General features: G+C 49.9%; 1 protein-coding gene across 3 annotated transcripts in view; it reads left to right on the plus strand.

Annotated features, from left to right (window-relative positions):
* The first annotated feature begins 12455 nt into the window (after window positions 1-12455).
* The window catches only part of SLC29A3 (solute carrier family 29 member 3), a 43857-nt gene continuing 38545 nt past the window's right edge, over window positions 12456-17767 (plus strand). For 2 of the 3 annotated variants that reach the window (XR_014249317.1, XM_082408563.1), the window contains exon 1: window positions 13152-16056. Coding sequence is in view for 2 of the 3 variants with exons in the window: in XM_082408563.1 (XP_082264689.1) it covers window positions 15691-16056 (366 nt within the window). In the remaining variant the exon portion in view is untranslated. Of the gene's footprint in view, window positions 12565-13151; window positions 16057-17767 lie in introns of those variants that run through there. The other variant, XM_082408564.1, reaches the window with a different exon arrangement.

Consider the following 17767-nt stretch of genomic DNA (forward strand, 5'->3'; position numbering starts at 1 on the left):
AATCGGTGTTGAATTTTGTTGAAAGCTTTTTCTGCATCATATGATTTTTATCCTTCAGTTTCTTAATATGGTGTATCACATTGATTGATTTGCGGATATTGAAGAATCCTTGCATTCCTGGGATAAACCCCACTTGATCATGGTGTATGATCCTTTCAATGTGCTGTTGGATTCTGTTTGCTAGTATTTTGTTGAGGATTTTTGCATCTATGTTCATCAGTGACATTGGCCTGTAGTTTTATATTTTTGTGACATCTTTGTCTGCTTTTGGTATCAGGGTGATGGTGGCCTCGTAGAATGAATTTGGAAGTGTTCCTCCCTCTGCTATATTTGGAAGAGTTTGAGGATAGGTGTTAGCTCTTCTCTAAATGTTTGATAGAATTCACCTGTGAAGCCATCTGGTCCTGGCCTTTTGTTTGTTGGAAGATATTTAATAACAGATTCAATTTCAGTGCTTGTGATTTGTCTGTTTATATTTTCTATTTCTTCCTGGTTCAGTCTTGGAAGGTTGTGCTTTTCTAAGAATTTGTCCATTTCTTCCAGGTTGTCCATTTTATTGGCATATAGTTGTTTGTAGTAATCTCTCATGATCCTTTGTATTTTTGCAGTGTCAGTTGTTACTTCTCCTTTTTCATTTCTAATTCTGTTGATTTTGAGTCTTCTCCCTTTTTTTCTTGATGAGTCTGGCTAATGGTTTATCAATTTTGTTTATCTTCTCAAGAACCAGCTGTTAGTTTCATTGATCTTTGCTGTTGTTTCCATCATTTCTTTTTCATTTATTTCTGATCTGATCTTTATGATTTCTTTCCTTCTGCTAACTTTGGGGGTTTTTTGTTCTTCTTTCTCTAATTGCTTTAGGTGTAAGGTTAGGTTGTTTATTCGAGATGTTTCTTGTTTCTTGAAGTAGGATTGTATTGCTATAAACTTCCCTCTTAGAACTGCTTTTGCTGCATCCCATAGGTTTTGGATCATCGTGTTTCATTGTCATTTGTTTCTAGGTATTTTTTGATTTCCTCTTTGATTTCTTCAGTGATCTCTTGGTTATTTATTAGTGTATTGTTTAGCCTCCATGTGTTTGTATTTTTTACAGATTTTTTCCTGTAATTGATATCTAGTCTCATAGCATTGTGGTCAGAAAAGATACTTGATACGATTTCAGTTTTCTTAAATTTACCAAGGCTTGATTTGTGACCCAAGATATGATCTGTCCTGGAGAATGTTCCATGAGCACTTGAGAAGAAAGTGTATTCTGTTGGTTTTGGATGGAATGTCCTATAAATATCAATTAAGTCCATCTTGTTTAATGTATCATTTAAAGCTTGTGTTTCCTTATTTATTTTCATTTTGGTTGATCTGTCCATTTGTGAAAGTGGGGTGTTAAAGTCCCCTACTATGATTGTGTTACTATCAATTTCCCCTTTTATGGCTGTTAGCATTTGCCTTACGTATTGAGGTGCTCCTATGTTGGGTGCATAAATATATACAATTGTTACATCTTCTTCTTGGATTGATCCCTTGATCATTATGTAGTGTCCTTCTTTGTCTCTTGTAATAGTCTTTATTTTAAAGTCTATTTTGTCTGATATGAGAATTGCAACTCCAGCTTTCTTTTGATTTCCATTTGCATGGAATATCTTTTTCCATCCTCTTACTTTCAGTCTGTATGTGTCCCTAGGTCTGAAGTGGGTCTCTTGTAGACAACATATTTATGGGTCTTGTTTTTGTATCCATTCAGCCAGTCTATGTCTTTTGGTGGGAGCATTTAGTCCATTTACATTTAAGGTAATTATTGATGTGTATGTTCCTATTACCATTTTCTTAATTGTTTTGGGTTTGTTTTTGTAGGTCTTTTCCTTCTCTTGTGTTTCTTGCCTAGAGAAGTTCCTTTAGCATTTGTTGTAAAGTTGGTTTGGTGGTGCTGAATTCTTTTAACTTTTGCTTGTCTGTAAAGCTTTTAATTTCTCCATCGAATCTGAATGAGATCCTTGCTGGGTAGAGTAATCTTCGTTGTAGGTTTTTCCCTTTCATCACTTTAAATATGTCCTGCCATACCCTTCTGGCTTGCAGAGTTTCTGCTGAAAGGTCAGCTGTTAACCTTATGGGAATTCCCTTGTATGTTATTTGTTGCTTTTCCCTTGCTGCTTTTAATATTTTTTCTTTGTATTTAATTTTTGATAGTTTGATTAATATGTGTCTCGGTGTGTTTCTATTTGGGTTTATCCTGTATGGGACTGTCTGCGCTTCCTGGACTTGATTGACTATTTCCTTTCCCATTGTGGTTTTGATTTGCATTTCTCTAATGATTAGTGATGTTGAGCATCCTCTCATGTGTTGGCAATCTGTATATCTTTGGAGAAATGTCTATTTAGTGGTTTGGACAATTTTTAAAGTCTTTATTGAATTTGTTGCAATATTGCTTCTGTTTTATGTTTTGGTTTTTTGGCCTTGAGGCATGTGGGATCTTAGCTCCCTGACCAGGAATTGAACCCGCACCCCCTCCATTGGTAGGCGAAGTCTTACCCACTGGACTGCCAGGTAAGTCCCATCGGCTGTCTTCTTGAATGTCTTTCTATCAGCAATTGGGAATGACCTTCCTGCTTTTCTCAAAATTCCACAAGTTAGGGGCCAGGAGGTCATTGCCAGAGCTCTCTGAGCTCCTGGAAGTGATCAAGTTCAACTGCCTAATTTTACAGAAGGGAAGACTGGCCCAGAGAGGGATAAGAACTTCCCCATGGTCACACAGCAAGTCAGAGTCCATGCTACCTCTGGATCCCAGTCCCTGCTCCTCAGCCAGTGCTCTCAGTGCGTAAGCATTCATGGGATGTGTTCAGGAGTCAGTCATTTGAGCCTGTCATGGGCTAGGTGGTGGGCGGGAGGAGCAACAGACATGAAGCCCTCAGCATCCCTGTCTGCCTCTGAGAAGTTCAGAAGGGTGTTTCCCAGCTGGGGCTGGGGCTGAGGTCAGTTGAGAGCACTCACCTGAGACATAAGAGAATCATGCCAGCAGAAAGGGAATGATGGGAGGGCTGGGATTATGTGACTTTAGACCCAAGGCTGTCATGCATGGTTGGGCTTAATCACTGGACAAGAATGCCATATCTAAGGGGGAGGGTGGTGCCATTCCTACACAGATTGTACATTTATGTATTTACTATGAGATATTTCCAGCAGATGGCAGTAAAAGTTCTTGTTCTAATAACATCAACACATTGGTTTTAATTTTCCTATAGATGGAAATGTCTTTATTTATTTATTATTTATTTTTGGCTGCATTGGGTCTTCATTGCTGCCCGCGGGCTTTCTCTAGTTGCAGTGAGCGGGGGCTACTCATTATTGTGGTGCGCGGGCTTCTCGTTGTGGTGGCTTCTCGTTGCAGAACACGGGCTCTAGGCATGTGGGCTTCAGTAGTTGTAGCACATGGGTTCAGTAGTTGTGGCTCGTGAGCTCTAGAATGCAGGCTCAGTAGTTGTGGCACTTGGGCTTAGTTGTTCTACAGCATGTGGGATCTTCCTGGACCAGGGCTCGAACCCATGTCCCCTGCATTGGCAGGCGGATTCTTAACCACTGCACCACCAGGCAAGTCCTGGAAATGTTTGAGGGGATTTCTTTTTGCTAATTTGCACAAAGGTGTCATCTGGCTGGCAGTGGCCCTGGTCCCCTCTACCCTGTAGACCTCAGGTCTCCCTGTGTGAATTGAGTGTGGTCCCAACATTATCCAGCATGCATTGCCTGCTCTGTGGGTAAATTTTGTGATCTCTAAAGTTTGGGGTAAGAGCACCCTCTGGCTTCGTAGTAGAGAGTCACAGCACATTAAAGGCTCTGAGAAGGCCTGTGTGAAGAAGCTGGTCTCATAATGCAGGGTGTCCCACATGTATTTGGCCATGGCACCCTTTTTTATTTTTAAAATTGTTATTGGAGTATAGTTGATTTACAATATTGTGTTAGTTTCAGGTGTACAGCAAAGTGAATCAGTTATACATATACATATATCCACTTTTTTTTAGATTCTTTACCATATAGGCCATTACATATTATTGAGTAGAATTCTCTGAGCTATACAGTAGGTCCTTATTAGTTATCTATTATGGGATCCTTTTCTAAATTTTTCATGCCCTGAAGGGCCCTGCCAGCTTTGACTTTCAGGGGCCTGTGGCTCTAAGGTGTATGCCAAGGATGGCCTGTCTGTCCCACTGTGGGTAGGGAGCACCTGCGGTCTGGGTCCTCTGCAAGTTTATGGCCTAGTGGGGGAGGCGGGGGAGGCAAGGCACATACACATACACGCACACAGACCCACCACTCACATTGTCATCATTTTCTGGGGACCCAGAGTACCTGGAGCCATCACATTCGTGTGTGTGTGTGTGTGTGTGTGTGTGTGTGTGTGTGTGTGTGTGTGTGTGTCTGTATGTAGGAAAGGAAAGGGGTAATAGCCTGAGGTGGGGCAGCAGCCCAGGGAGGGGGTGGGCAAGGTCAGGTAGAGGGAAGTTATTTTGTACAGGTAGCCCCCATAGGCAGGTAGATTATCTAGGGTACCCCCAGGAGTCAAGGGTACCCTTTTAAAACTTCTCACCCTCTGCCCACCACCTAAGCAGGAGGGCCTTGTTTGCCACCTGCTCCTTGGTGGGGTGCAAAGAGTTCCAGCCTGGGAAGCAGGAGACCTGGGTTCTAGTCCTGATGCTAAGGGGGTCACTATCCCTCGCCAAGCCTCAGTTTCCTCATCCATGAAATGGAGGCCTTTGACCTGCTGCTCTGTAAGTTTTCTCTGGCTGCTGTAGTGCTGTCATTTGGGGCTGGGGGGTCCTCGTTCTAGGCAAGGGTGTGACAGCCCCACCCCTTGGACCCTCCTCTGTCACTGTCCCAGGGTGGATGATGGAAAACCAGGGGCAGGCAGAAGATGGGCTAGTTCCACCCCTGTGACCGAGTAGCTGCCCAGTGAGATGCCCTAGAGCAGAGCAGTGAGGTGAAAAGGCTGCCACACATGCCAGCCAGCCTGGCACAGCCAGCAATCTTCAGGCCACCCGCTGTTGCCCCTGAAGGGTTGCTGGGTCTGGACGGGCCACGGGCTGCCCCTTCCTCCACTAGGGACCAAAAGGAGAAAAAATCCATTCCAACCCCAGCCGACGCCTTGAGATCAGACTCCGGAAGGCCTCATCCACTGCCGTTTAGCAAATTTTTGAAATTTTGCCCATTTTAATTCAAAATATGATAATGCTTATGGTTTAAAAATTAAAGTACACAAGAATAGGTGAAAAGTAGATCCTCCTCCTCCTGTCTCACCCCCTTCCCTCCCACCCTCCCCAGTCCCCAGTCCTCCCCCATGGAGGCAATTGCTACTTTTCTTATATATCGCCTCAGGAAGATCTATGCATATACAAACATACATTTGTTCATGTAAATATTTAAATATAATGGGTTTGATTCAAGAGTCTCAAGCCCTCAAGGTATAAACATGAAATAGTTTTATTTTTCCAATAACTGCTCAGATACTCATTTTGTTGACACCATCTTTCCCCGCTGGATAGCAGCCTCCCTTAATGATATCTCCATGGAGGTCCCTAACTTTTCTCTCCCTTGCTGTTGTTAAGACAGATTCATTTTTGTTGCTAAGGCTCAACCCATCCATCCTGGAACTCCAACCTCCTCTTCAACTAAGGCCCTGGTAGCGCCCTCTACAGGCCACTGGGGGCTGCGCTGCCTGTTCTCCACACCTCCCCCTTGACCTCCCATTGCGCCCCCATTCACTGCCTTGGCCAACAATTCCCTGCTCCCAACAGCGGGATGTCTTTCTCCCTCCTGACCTCCTCCCTTGTCACTTCATCAGAAAAGCTGCCCTCAAGCAAGCTGTAGCCTCCTGTACCAGGTACAAGCATCTCACACCAAGGCCCTGGCCTTCCCTGAACTAGGAAGAGTTCTTGGAGAGTTTAGGGACTGTTCTCAACAGGTCGCCATTTCTAACCATAATCCCTGCCCTGGATCAACATTGCAGGGACAGGAGGCGCTTGAGATTAGGAACCGCCAGGCCCTGATATTTCAACACACAAACTGGTGGGGCAGGCAGAGGCCCCGACGCTGCTGCCCATCTCACTCGGCCCAGTGCCCCTCACTGCTGGGTGCCAGGTCCGGGCAGCACACATGGCTCTCGGAGCCACGGCCTAGAGGGAAACAGGGAAACCAGTGGGCAAGGGGACCACTGAAGCACAGAGAGGCTCCAACTAAGCCTGGGGTCCACAAAGACTTTCTGGAACAAATATGTTTTAGAATGCTGGGGCTGGTTTCCCTCAGACAGTTTCTCAATTATGCGTTTTGTGGAAGACGCTTTTAGGCAAAAGTCAGCAGCAATTTTCTTTTATGAAACTTCTTACAAAGGGAAGATGCTATTGTCCTTTTATTTAGCAGCTGATGGGCCAGATATGAAGGCTGCTGTCTGCCGGAGGTGCTGAAGTGGCCTCAGGGCCCTACTTGGGTGTGTGCATGAGTGTGAGGGGTGTGTGCTGGTGTCCTCTTAATGACCCTAACCTGGGAGTTGGGGGGGTGGGTGGGTGCAGGGATGGGGGTGGCACCAGCAAGTCTGTGCTATTCCAGCAGCCCCGAGGGGCTGGCCCAGCCCAGGCCTCACTGTGGGTGACTTGAATCTGCCCATCCCAGCTCCTCGGCCTAAGAAGCTTCCTCAAGGAGAGGGTCTGGATATCTGGAAATTCAGTCACTATTTGTTGATCTAATCCATAGACCTGCACAGCACAGGGAGTGCCGGGGGGAGTGAATCAGACCTGGACTCAGCCCTCAAGCCGCTCGGCGGAATAAAAAGTGAATTCTCGTAGTGGGTACACCAGGACCGAGCAGCAGCCAGCCTGAGAGGGACACCAACAGAGCACGAGGGAGCACGAGGAAGGGAGGGGTCACCAGCTGGCCCGCCTTGAAAGGTGTGGAATCTAGGCAGGTGGAGATGGGGTGGAGGGCTGGGTCCAAGGGACCACCAGGTGGCAGGAATGGCGTGATGACAAGTACGGAGGTGAGAAAGCCCATAGTGGAGCAAAGGGCTCGTGGAGTCAGAGAAGGGGCAGGGTCAGTCTGGGAAGGACAGAGGGGCCGTGCTGACCCACCTGCCACAGGGGCATAGCTCCCCATAAGGCCACCCACTCGAGGTTCACCCACGGATCTGCTCCCTGAGGCCAGGGGTCAAAAAGAAACGTCTCCAGGATCCATGCTGCTCGGTCATGTGAACAAGAGAGGCAGCCTTATTAACACTTCACAAAGAAATGTGCCCTCTCGGCTGTTTCCTGAAACATATAGGCTGTCTCAGCATACTGCCCACTTTCCACTGTCATTAGCAGCACGGGTCTCAAGGAAACAGGACGGTAAGTGTTCTGTTAAATGGCCTCTCTCATTTGGGCTCAGCGCAACAGGGAGGTGCTAGGGGGAAGTGGCGACTGTGGCTCACCCGAGACCCCACAGCCCACCCGAAAGGGAGACCCTCACTACGGGCTCAAACGGTGGCTGCCAGGCAGGAGTGAGCACCCAGGGCTGCTCCAGGCTCCTGCTCTTAGAAACCAGAAACCAGGATTAGGATTTGCATGGGAAATCATTCCATTTGTAATCTTTGGCTCAAATTTCTTTAAATACTGGGTAGGCCAAACAAGGCCCACCCAGTCTGGGACCTGCTAGGTAGTGGGAGCTGCGGAGAGGTTTTGTAGCAGTGGAGGGTCAGGCTCAGAGCTGCTCTGGTTCAGGGCTCTGCTGCCTGAGACAGGGTCCCGAGCCCCTGGCCCTCTCTGCAGACTGCCGAGAGGCCCCTGCCTGGGCGTTGCTTTCCCCCAGCTGCATCAGAAGGACAGTGGCACCTGCCCCAGTCCCCCTCCTGCATCCCTCCATGGGATGGCAGCCTCGGCTGGTCCTCTTCCCAGGAGCCTCTCCTCTGCCTGATGAAACCCAGGGCAGGGCTAAGCTGCCAGCCCTCAGGTCCCAGCGATTCCCCTATGACCAGGAGCTCAGGGACAGATGCCCTGCACTCACACCGGTAAATGCTGTGATAACCCAAGGGGGTTACACTGGGCAGGGAAGCCCCTGAGAACTGCAGGGGCTCATTGGGATCCATTTCATGGACTTCTAGGATGGCAGAGGTGGGGGTCCTTGGCCATTATCTAATCCACCCTCACCTGATGCCAGAATTCCCTTCAAAATGGCCCACACATGGGCTTGACCAATCTCTGCTTGAATACTTCCAGAGTTAGGGAACTCATCACTTATTAACAGTAATAATAACAGCTGACATTTGAGTGCTTACTTATTTTCACTGTAGGGGCTGATTTTAGGAACCAACAGGAATAAGTCTAAGTCTTCTAGTCCCTGAAAGCTTATCAAATATTTGAAAACAGCTCTCATGGTCCACCCTGGAGCCATTTCTCCCCCATCCACTACTGCAAAGGTCACAGGTTCCAGCTCGTGTCACTAGTAATGTCCCATTTCTTCATCCAGGTGCTGGTGGCATGGATGCATCCATTGTGTAAACATTCATAAACTCTACACTTATGATTTTTACACTAGGCTATATGTAGGTTATACTTCCATCAGAAAACGTCAAACAAGAACACAAAAGAAACAGTGGAAAGAATGCATTAAGGAGTGTGAGGTTGAAGGTGCAAGAAAGAGAAGGATCAGTGGATCCTGAAAGGCTCCTGAGCTGGTGGAAGGGGAGGGGTTGGGATCTGGAGCCGGAGGGGGAGCAGACCTAGGACAGAGAGGGCAACTTCCCTGTTGTAACTGGAAAGATAGAGAGAAAAACAGGAGCAGATGGGAGCATATTTGGTGCTGAGAAATGAGGAAGTTCCTCTCTGGTGGCTTCTGTTTTCTCTGCCAAGTAGGAGGCAGGAGGCAAGGCCATCTCAGGATGGGGTGTGTCCAGGTGTTTGAGGTGAGTGGAGAAGGAAGATGGCAGCCCTTCCTGTGGAGAGCAGAAACTAAGACGTGTCGTGGGACTGCCGGTATCCTGGAGGCCCATCCCAGGTTGGTGACATGAATTTAGAGTGGAGCCACTGGCCTGCTGGGGACTTTCTCCAGCAAGGCTCTTCTGCTCAGGTGTAGGTGGGTTCACCTGGGGTTTGGCCGGCAGTGCCACTGGGAGACGAGGGGCGTGGGAGTTGAGGGTATTGCCAAGATGTTACTGAAATGATGGGCTATGGGATCTAAGCTGGTTCAGGCTGGAAGGAAGATGCCCAATGCAGGGAGGGGAGACAGATGGGGTTGGGGGCTGGAGCCTCCAGGAGGTCCAGAACATTCCCCAAAGGGAGCAGTTGAGCAAAGCAGAGGAGAGGTGGTTTGAGCCAGAAAGGTGGTTAGGACTTGAACTAGTGATGTGGGAGCAGAGAGTTATGGGTCAGCAGTTATGGACGATTCCTTATCTCTCAGGAGCCACGTGCCCTGCTTGGGGGCCCAGGAAATCCTAGAAAGCAGGAAATGCACGGAGTCAGCCCAGCCTGGGAGCATGGCAGTGACAAGGAAAGGCCACGAGATGGCAGCGTCAGCCTGATGAAGCCTCAGCCTCCACCTGGTGGACTTCCTGCTGTGCAGGCTCTTATTGCTTAATCGCCTACAGGTTTTAAGGCTTTGGGTGAAATGAGGAGTTTATGTGAGCCTCCTCCCCACTCCCAACCTCCTTTCATGGAACCCCTGACTGAGTTCTGGAAGCAGAAAGGCGTTGATTTGAATCTTGGCTCTGTCGCTTATCAGCTGCATGACTCTGAACAAGGTACTAACCTCTCAGCACCCTGGGTTCTTCATACGTAAAATGAGGCTAACCAGAGTACCGACCTCACGGGGTTGTGTGTTAGGCTCAAGGAGATGGTCGCTGGGGGGAGGGGGAGGGCAGCCAGAGCTTTTTGAGAGCAATTGTTACTACTTACAGGGCCCCCCTCTGGGCCTCATAGAAGGCTGTTAGGTTGGGATGATCAGAGGAGGGAACCCAGACTTGTCTTCCTAGGGATGCCTAAACAGCATCCAAGCCCAGGGCCATCTGGCTCCAGTTCTGTCCACCACACCAGGCGGCCTCCCCAGCCAGTCCTTAGCAACACATCCCAGCTCCCTGGGGCCAGGAGCAAGTCCCTTTGTAATAGTGAGATGGCTTCTGTCCAGCACTCAGAACTTTCAGGGTATTTCCAAGCCAAGGAGTGACAGGATGCTTTCTCATAGCGCCGAGAGTTGTAAAATATCAACCCAGTGGAGAGCACTTTGGATGTTTTGAGTTTTCCTTCCTTCCTTCTCCTTTCTTCCTCCCTCCCTTCTCTTTCCCTGCCCTCCTTCTTCTCCTTCTCCTTCTTATTCTCCCTCACCTCCTCCTTTCTCTCCCCCCTTCTTTTTCTTCTTCACGTGCATTTCAGAACAATGATGATGCCCAGTGGCTGTGCAGCAGTGTACTGTTTACAAATATTTCCCTGACATTCTCTGGCGATGCCTGCAACAGGCATCAACTCCGTCCACTTGCAATGCCTCTATGCCTCATCCCCACCCCAGACACAGAGTAGAGGGCCCTCCAGGCAGGAAAGTGTTGCTACTCCATTCCTAGGCCTTATCAAAGGAGGCCTCCACAGCCAGCCCACAACAACATGGGGCCAAGGGAGCGGATCCCACCAATCACTGGGGCCTGCCCACTTGCCCAGCCGTTCCCACCCCCTCCCTGGTCCTGGAATCGGTCTGCTCTCGAGTTGGCTGCAGCCGCAGGGTTTCCTGTATCCTCTGCCCTTGCCAGCCTGTCCCCCCAGGGAGAGCACAAGTTCCTCTAAAGCAAGACCCCAGCCCTTGGCACCTTTGGGTCTTTGCACTGTTTTTACTCTCAACACTTTTGACAACAAATGTGGTGGGTTTCTTTTTTCTTATATACATACCAACAACAAATTCTCCAACTCTCTGGAAACCAGCTAGGTGTCCTACAATTCAATTCAATTCAATTCTGACACTAACTACATGGAGCCCCACACCCCACAGGTTGAGGGCTCGGTCCCATGAGGCTGCCCCCACTTCAGACTCCAGTCACAAGTATGGGGTACCCAGGGTGCCCAATCTTCTGTCCAACTTGGTGACAAAATCGAGGGTTCCCACACATCCCCTTCACTTTCAATAATTTGCTAGAACGACCTATAGCACTCAGGAAAACAGTTAACTTACTATCACTGGTTTATTATAAAGGATACAAATGAACAGGGTACCAGGTCCAGAGCTTCTGTCCCCATGCAGTTGGGGTGTGCCACCCTCCCTGCAGGCGGATGTGTTCGCCAACCCAGCAGCTCTCTGAACCCCCATCATTTAGGGGTTTTTCTGGAGGTTCATCATGTAGGAATGATTAATTAACTCATTGGTCATGGGTGATTATGTCATCTCCAGCCCCACTCCCCTCTCTGGAGGGGGGGTGTGGAGCTGAAAGTTCCAACCCTCTAATCCCTGGGTGGGTTCCTCTGGTGCCACCAGCCCTCATCCAGAAGCTATCTGGAGCCCATCAAGCCCACCTCATTAGCATAAATTCAGGTAAGGTTGAAAGGGGCTCATTATGAACAACAAAAGACTCTTCTATCACCCCCACTACTCAGCAAATTCTATGGGTTTCAGACAGTCGAGTCCGGAACAAGGGAACAGACCAAATATATATTTCTGATTCTAACACAGTATCATGGGGCCCCATTGCAGGGCAGGGGCACAGAGTAGGTCTGCTTAATGAAGGAAGTACAGTGTTCTGTGAGCCTCACCATGAAACAAGGCTGCCACTTCCCCCGGCCCCGAAAGCCGCCAGCACTGAGCCCACCCCTGTGGGATCAGGGGCATCTCCGCAGGGGTTTTAGGACCAGACAGAGCTGGTGTTACATCCCAGCTCCATCTGGGCTTCCCACAAACCCAGCTTTCACGGGTCCCTCCGTAATAGGGGCACAAGGCGACGCCGGCCCCTCAGGGCATGTGACAATAATGAGACAGTGGATGTCAGGGGCACAGCAGAGAGAGGGTAGGATAAAGGTGGCTGCCTTGGCCTGTAATTTAGACAGGAAGGTCTGGCGGCTGGTGGGAGGGACTGGTGGGACCGGGATGGTCCTGAGGACTGCGTGCTGTCGGCCCAGCTACTCCCCTGCCTCAGCCAGACAACGAGCCTCTGGAAGGTGTTGGCACACGGGAGGGTCCCTGAGGCGGCGCGGGATGTGGGGTGCGGGGAACAGCAGGGGATCAGGGAGGAGCGGGTGAGACTCTGCAGGAGTCTGGGGGCGGGTGGAGAGCTCTTCCGGGTCCTGGGGAGCAGGGCTCTGGGAAATGATGGGCTCGGGCTCCACTGTGGAGAAGCAGCTGCGGCAGCACCACGCCCGCCTGCACAGTGCACCTGGCGGCCCGGCGCGTCACTCCCTCCACCTGTGAAATGGGGCAGTCGCGCAGGGAGCGCCCGAAGGAGAAAGGTTTGCAAACCCGGAAGCGCCGGCGGTGGTGGGCGGGGCGGGGCGGGGCCTGGAGGCGGAGCCCGGCCTGCGGCCCCACAGAGCCCAGAGTCTTCGTAGTGGCCGCGGTAAGCGGGGAGGTGGCGGCGGCGACGCGGCGGCGACAGTAAGTGCGGGCCGGCGGTCAGGCGCGGGTCTGGTCCCCGCCCAGCTCTTCAGGTTCCCGGTCGCCCCCTGGGCTCGCGCAGTCGGCGGCCTCCCGCCGCGGCCCTCCTTGGGGGCTCCACGGGAGCCTCAGGACCCCGGCCTCTGTCTTGGCGCCTCTCGCTGTGACCCCTCTCCCCAGCGTCCCTCCCCTTCCTCTCTGCTCTCTCCTCCTCCCCCTACTTTCCTCTCACTTTCCCTCTTTCTGGGTCTCTATCTTCTTTCTCCCCCAGATTCTCTACCCTCCTCCCCATGGATTTCCTGAGACTGGACCTCACCGCCTGGATATGGGGGGCCTGGGTATGGGCAGGTCAGCCCAGAGTATCCAGAAGGTGGCTGACTGTCCAAACTGGGAAGCCTGAGGCTGGGGGTGTCCGCAACCCCAAGGCAGATTCTGCCATGTACTCTGGGTGGCACCGTGTGTTTCCCAGCAGTGCTTTCCCGTAGGTTAGCTTCACCAGCCCCCCTGCCCCCATTTCATAGGTGAGGAAATAGAGACACAGAGGCGAGATTGACTTAGCCAGAGTCAGTCAGAAACTTCCTGGAAACCAGCACCCAGACCCGGAGGATGGTCCGCAGTGACTCCAGGCCCCGCGGGTTTCTGCTCCTTTGTGCAGGGGCTGCCCCTTGCCCCAGGTCACCCAGGATGGGAGCAGGGCTGAGCCCAACCAGCCCCTACAGGTGCCTGAGGAGCACTCCAGGCCACAGCCAGGCCACAGCCAGCCCACCAGCCGAGGCTCTCTTCCTTACCTTTCTTTTTAATCCAAAAGCCAGCAGCTAGTTTTCATAAAGAGTAATAAGACTTTGCTCACTCCAGTGCCTTGGCCTGTGACCTGGGTGAGAGGAAATTCCAGACTCCTTCAGAAGCTTTGTCAAGGCTGAATGGTCCTGGACAAATAGATGCCTGGAGCTGAGAATGGACTCTGGCAGAGGGTGGCCTGGGTGACCGAGCTGTTGGCCCCTGCACCCACCCTTGGAGCTGGAGCATCTGGAAGGAACCACTTGGTCTCTGTTGTCCTACGTGGGTCATAATTTTTACATTTTAAACACTAATTTAGAAATGGTGTGTGTGTGTGTGTGTGTGTGCACGCATGTGCATGTGTGGCCACACTGTCTGGTTAGTGCTGAGCTCCCTGTGAGCAAAGCTGGGAAAGGGCTCTGCTCAACCAGGGGAGTCTAAGATAGACTCGCTGACTCGGATGCTCCGGGTGTCCGGCATCCTCCTGCCTGCCTGCTGCAGGGTGGACGCTGCCCCAGCAGGGGAAAACATCCTGGCTGCCCAGAGTCCGTTCATTCAGCAGACACTGATGAGGGTGCCCTGCAGTGCTGCCTTCACCTCTGCTCACAACTCACTGGCCAGGAGACCTTCCAGAAAGTCTGTACTTCGAGCCAGCAGACAAGGGTGCACGTTGCCAGCCACCTGCCTCCCAGGGACGCCAAGGAGTCCACGTGGGCCTCAGACTGCTTGGCTATGTAACCTCACTCTTACTGTGTGACTTCGGGCAAATTACTCAACCTCTTTGAGGCTCACTCTTCACCTGTGAAATGGGTCTTAGTGTACTACCTACTGTACTGGGCTGGCTGTTGTCAGCCTCAGGTGCTAGGTACAGACCTTGACACGCATGAGTACTGGATTTAATTTTAACTATCGGGAATTCTTGCTGGTTGAATGTGGGACAAATCAAGTGACTTTAAGTCCTCATTCTTTGCTTCTGATAAAAAGGAGACGATAATTCCTGTCCTGCCTAATTCCGGGAAATGTTGTGAGGCTCTCCTGAAATAGTAGCAGAGCCTGATAAGGCTCTGTACCTCTGTGACAGAGTGTTCCCATCTCACCTGGCCTGGCTTGATGCTCTGAGTTAAGGCTCAGACTCCTATGTGAGCCGAGATGCATTGATTTGTTTATTGCAGAAGGGACTACAGAGTATCCCATCCTCAGCTTTATGGAAATATTTCCCATTTATCAAGCTGCTGCCATGGCCTAGGTGCTATATAGAGCATAGAAGTAGGCATGCTACCTTGCAGCCAAACTCCGCAGCCAGCCAGCCAGGTGACAAGCCCAGGATGGCAGGGAAGATGCTGACGTTTGTCAGCATTGCCAGCCAGTTGCAGTTTACAAAAACCATTGTAAAAAGGCTTCCCTGGGTTTGCAGATGGGGATGGGGAAGGTGAGGCTCAGAGCATGGTGACTTGCCCAAGGCCATGTACACAGTTGTTACTGGCAACCCAGAATCTTCAGTTTGTCTTAGCTGCTACCACGGATGGGGAGTTGCTGTCTCATGGTGGGATGTGATGAACAGAGGTGGGGGCCCAGGCCGGAGCTGCAAGCCCAGGCTTGGCCATTGGCCTGGTCTGTGACCCGTTCTTTGGACCTCGGTTTCCCCACAAATGAAATGAGAGAGTGGACTTTTAGATGTTTCAAACCAGCTTCTGGGGGCAGCTCTAGGCACCATGAGTTGTTTTTTTTTTTTAAATATTATTTAATTTGAGTGCCTTTATTTTTGTTTATAATTTTATTTTTGAACAGATAATACATTCACAAAGTTCAGAATTTGAGAGGCACAGAAGAGTATGCAGTGAAGTCCCCACCCTCCCCATCCCCAGCCTCCCACCTCAGAGGCAACCACCGTTTGAAATTTTTTGTGTGTCCTTCCAGAGGATATACGTACATATGTGTGTATTTTCTCCTTCCCATCTACCCCATCCCTGCTTTTTTGCACAAATAGTACCATATTCTGCACACTTTTCCTGCTCCTTACTTTTCTCACATAAAGTTGAAGTTTAGAGAGCATTGTGTGCTCATCAGGGGTCCTAATTCCTTTTGTTATGGCTGCTTAGAAAGTATGCCTTGAGACCAGATTTGCCCTTGCAGATTGATTGCCACAGGCCCCACCATGCCGCATTGCCTTACTCCCCGCTACCCCACAATTATTTGCTACTCTGTTGCCCTTGTATGGACTGGGGGGAACCTGAGGTCACTTACAGTGTGACATCTTGTCCTTCTCCCTAATCTTGAAACCTGAAGCTCTCGAACCACGCCTTGGTGACCCTGTAGACCTCAGAGTGGGGACATAGTCAGCTCTGTAGGATGGGTGAGTCCCGGCCTCAGCTTCTGATCACCTGCCCCATCTCTGCTTCTCTCTCTGCTCCAACAGTGGCCATCGTCTCAGAAGATGACTTTCCTCAAAGCTCCAACTCCACCTACAGAACTGCAAGCAGCTCTCTCCGAGCTGACCAAGAAGCACTGCTTGAGAAGCTGCTGGACTGCCCACTGCCCGGCCTGCAGAGGCCCAAGGACCGCTTCAGTGGTACCTACATCATCTTCTTCAGCTTGGGCATTGGTGGCCTGCTGCCATGGAACTTCTTTGTCACGGCCCAAGAGTACTGGATATTCAAACTCAGCAACTGCTCCAGCCCAGCCACAGGGGAGGAGCCTAAGGGCTCGGACATCCTGGTAAGGCGTGTTCCTCCTGGGAGGCGGTGAAGGGTGACTTCATTTGGGTGCACCCTTCCAGGGAGGCTTGCAGTGTCCTAAGAGTATGGATGCAAATTGGGAAGCTGTGTGGAGTATAGTACGTAGATGGAATTCACTTCAGCCCTAAAACACGCTCTGTGTTGTGTTTGAGGCCTCATGCTTCACGTGGCAGGGGAAGATGGAAATGGATAAGACACAGTCCCAGCCTTCACATTGCTTAGTATTTAACTTGGGGAGGAGATGCAAATGATGATTCTGTGCAGTGTGGTATGGTAACCAAGAATCCAGAGTCCATGCCTCCAGGGGTTTGAAAGGGTGGATATAATCGTGCTAAGTTCAGCTGTGAGTTGCAGAAAATTCCATAAGAGCAGTGGCTACCACAAGATAGAAGGTCATTTTTCTCTCATGTGCAAGTCTGGAGGGGGCCAGCCCAATGCTAGGGTGATGTTCCATGTTGGCACGAACCTAGTTACTCCACCATGTGTAGCTTCCATGTTCTAGATCAGTTCATAGTCCAAGATGGCTGTTAGAGTTCTAGCCATTACATCAAATAAGAAGAGGAAAAGGACAGGCATAAGAACATAAACACTCTGGGAAGTAAAACACATTGCTTTTGCTCATATCACATTGGTCAGTCATGTGACCACAAGCACTGCAAAGGAGGCTGGGAAATGTAGTCTTTAAGTGTTGTCTTTATCCCAGAGAACCATGTACCCAGCTCAGATAGGAGTTTGTGTAGTTATGGAAGATGGGGAATTGAAGACTGGGCGTAAGTAGTCTTGTCATTAGGGGAGAGATCTCTGCAACTTAGAAGAATGGGGAGGAGACATTCCAGGTGGAAGGAGAACTCTGAGCTATGGCAGGTTGGGAGGAAAGTTCAGATGTCTATGAGGAACAGTGAAGCGTCTGGTTTTGCTATATGTGGGGTGCGCATAAGAGAGAAATAAGGCTCGAGATAATTTACTGGGCCTTGAAGGCTTTGCTTGGGCCTTGAATGTCAAGGTGAGGAATCTCAGTTTGGATGGCAGTGGCATCAAGCCCTCTCTCTCCACCTGGGGCTGCTCATTTTGTGGGGTGACTTTTCCCATGGGCAGGGAGAGTGTTAAAGAAAAAATTATTCTGCCACTTGTTAAAGCAGTAAGGAAACCTTTACTCAAGACTGTTGCAGTAAGGGAGAGAGATTGGGCTCAGCTCCAAATACTGCAAGGACAAGCGGGGATTTATAGCTAAGGAGCAAAGTGAGGGGGTTAGTGGTTGGAACGTTACTAAGAGGAATCATCAGGGTAGAGGGATTTTTTTTTCCTCATAAATTAAGGTTTCATTATAATTTGGTTTAGTATAAAAATTGTCACTAACCTTACTTAGAAAGTAGCCATAGAATTTGAGAATTATTTCTTTTTTTAATGTTGACGTATAGTTAATTTACAATGAAGGGTAGGGGGATTCTTGCTAAAGGCAGGCCAAAGACATAGACACCAAGGGTGGGGGATGAAGAACTTGATCAGATCTCGAGGGTGATAAGATATCAAGGGTGGGGGGATTCTCCATAAACTGACTTAGCAGAATTCTTGCTAAGACTGAGCTGGCAGGTGGAGATAGGACAGGGGCTAAGGTCCAGGTTTGGTAGAGAAGAGGGCTCAGTGTGGTTACTGTTTGTCAGGAGCCTCAGTTTCCGCAGCTGATCTAGGGC

The sequence above is a fragment of the Balaenoptera borealis genome, assembly GCF_965194805.1.
Source record: "Balaenoptera borealis genome assembly, chromosome: 10".
Lineage (NCBI taxonomy): Eukaryota > Metazoa > Chordata > Mammalia > Artiodactyla > Balaenopteridae > Balaenoptera > Balaenoptera borealis.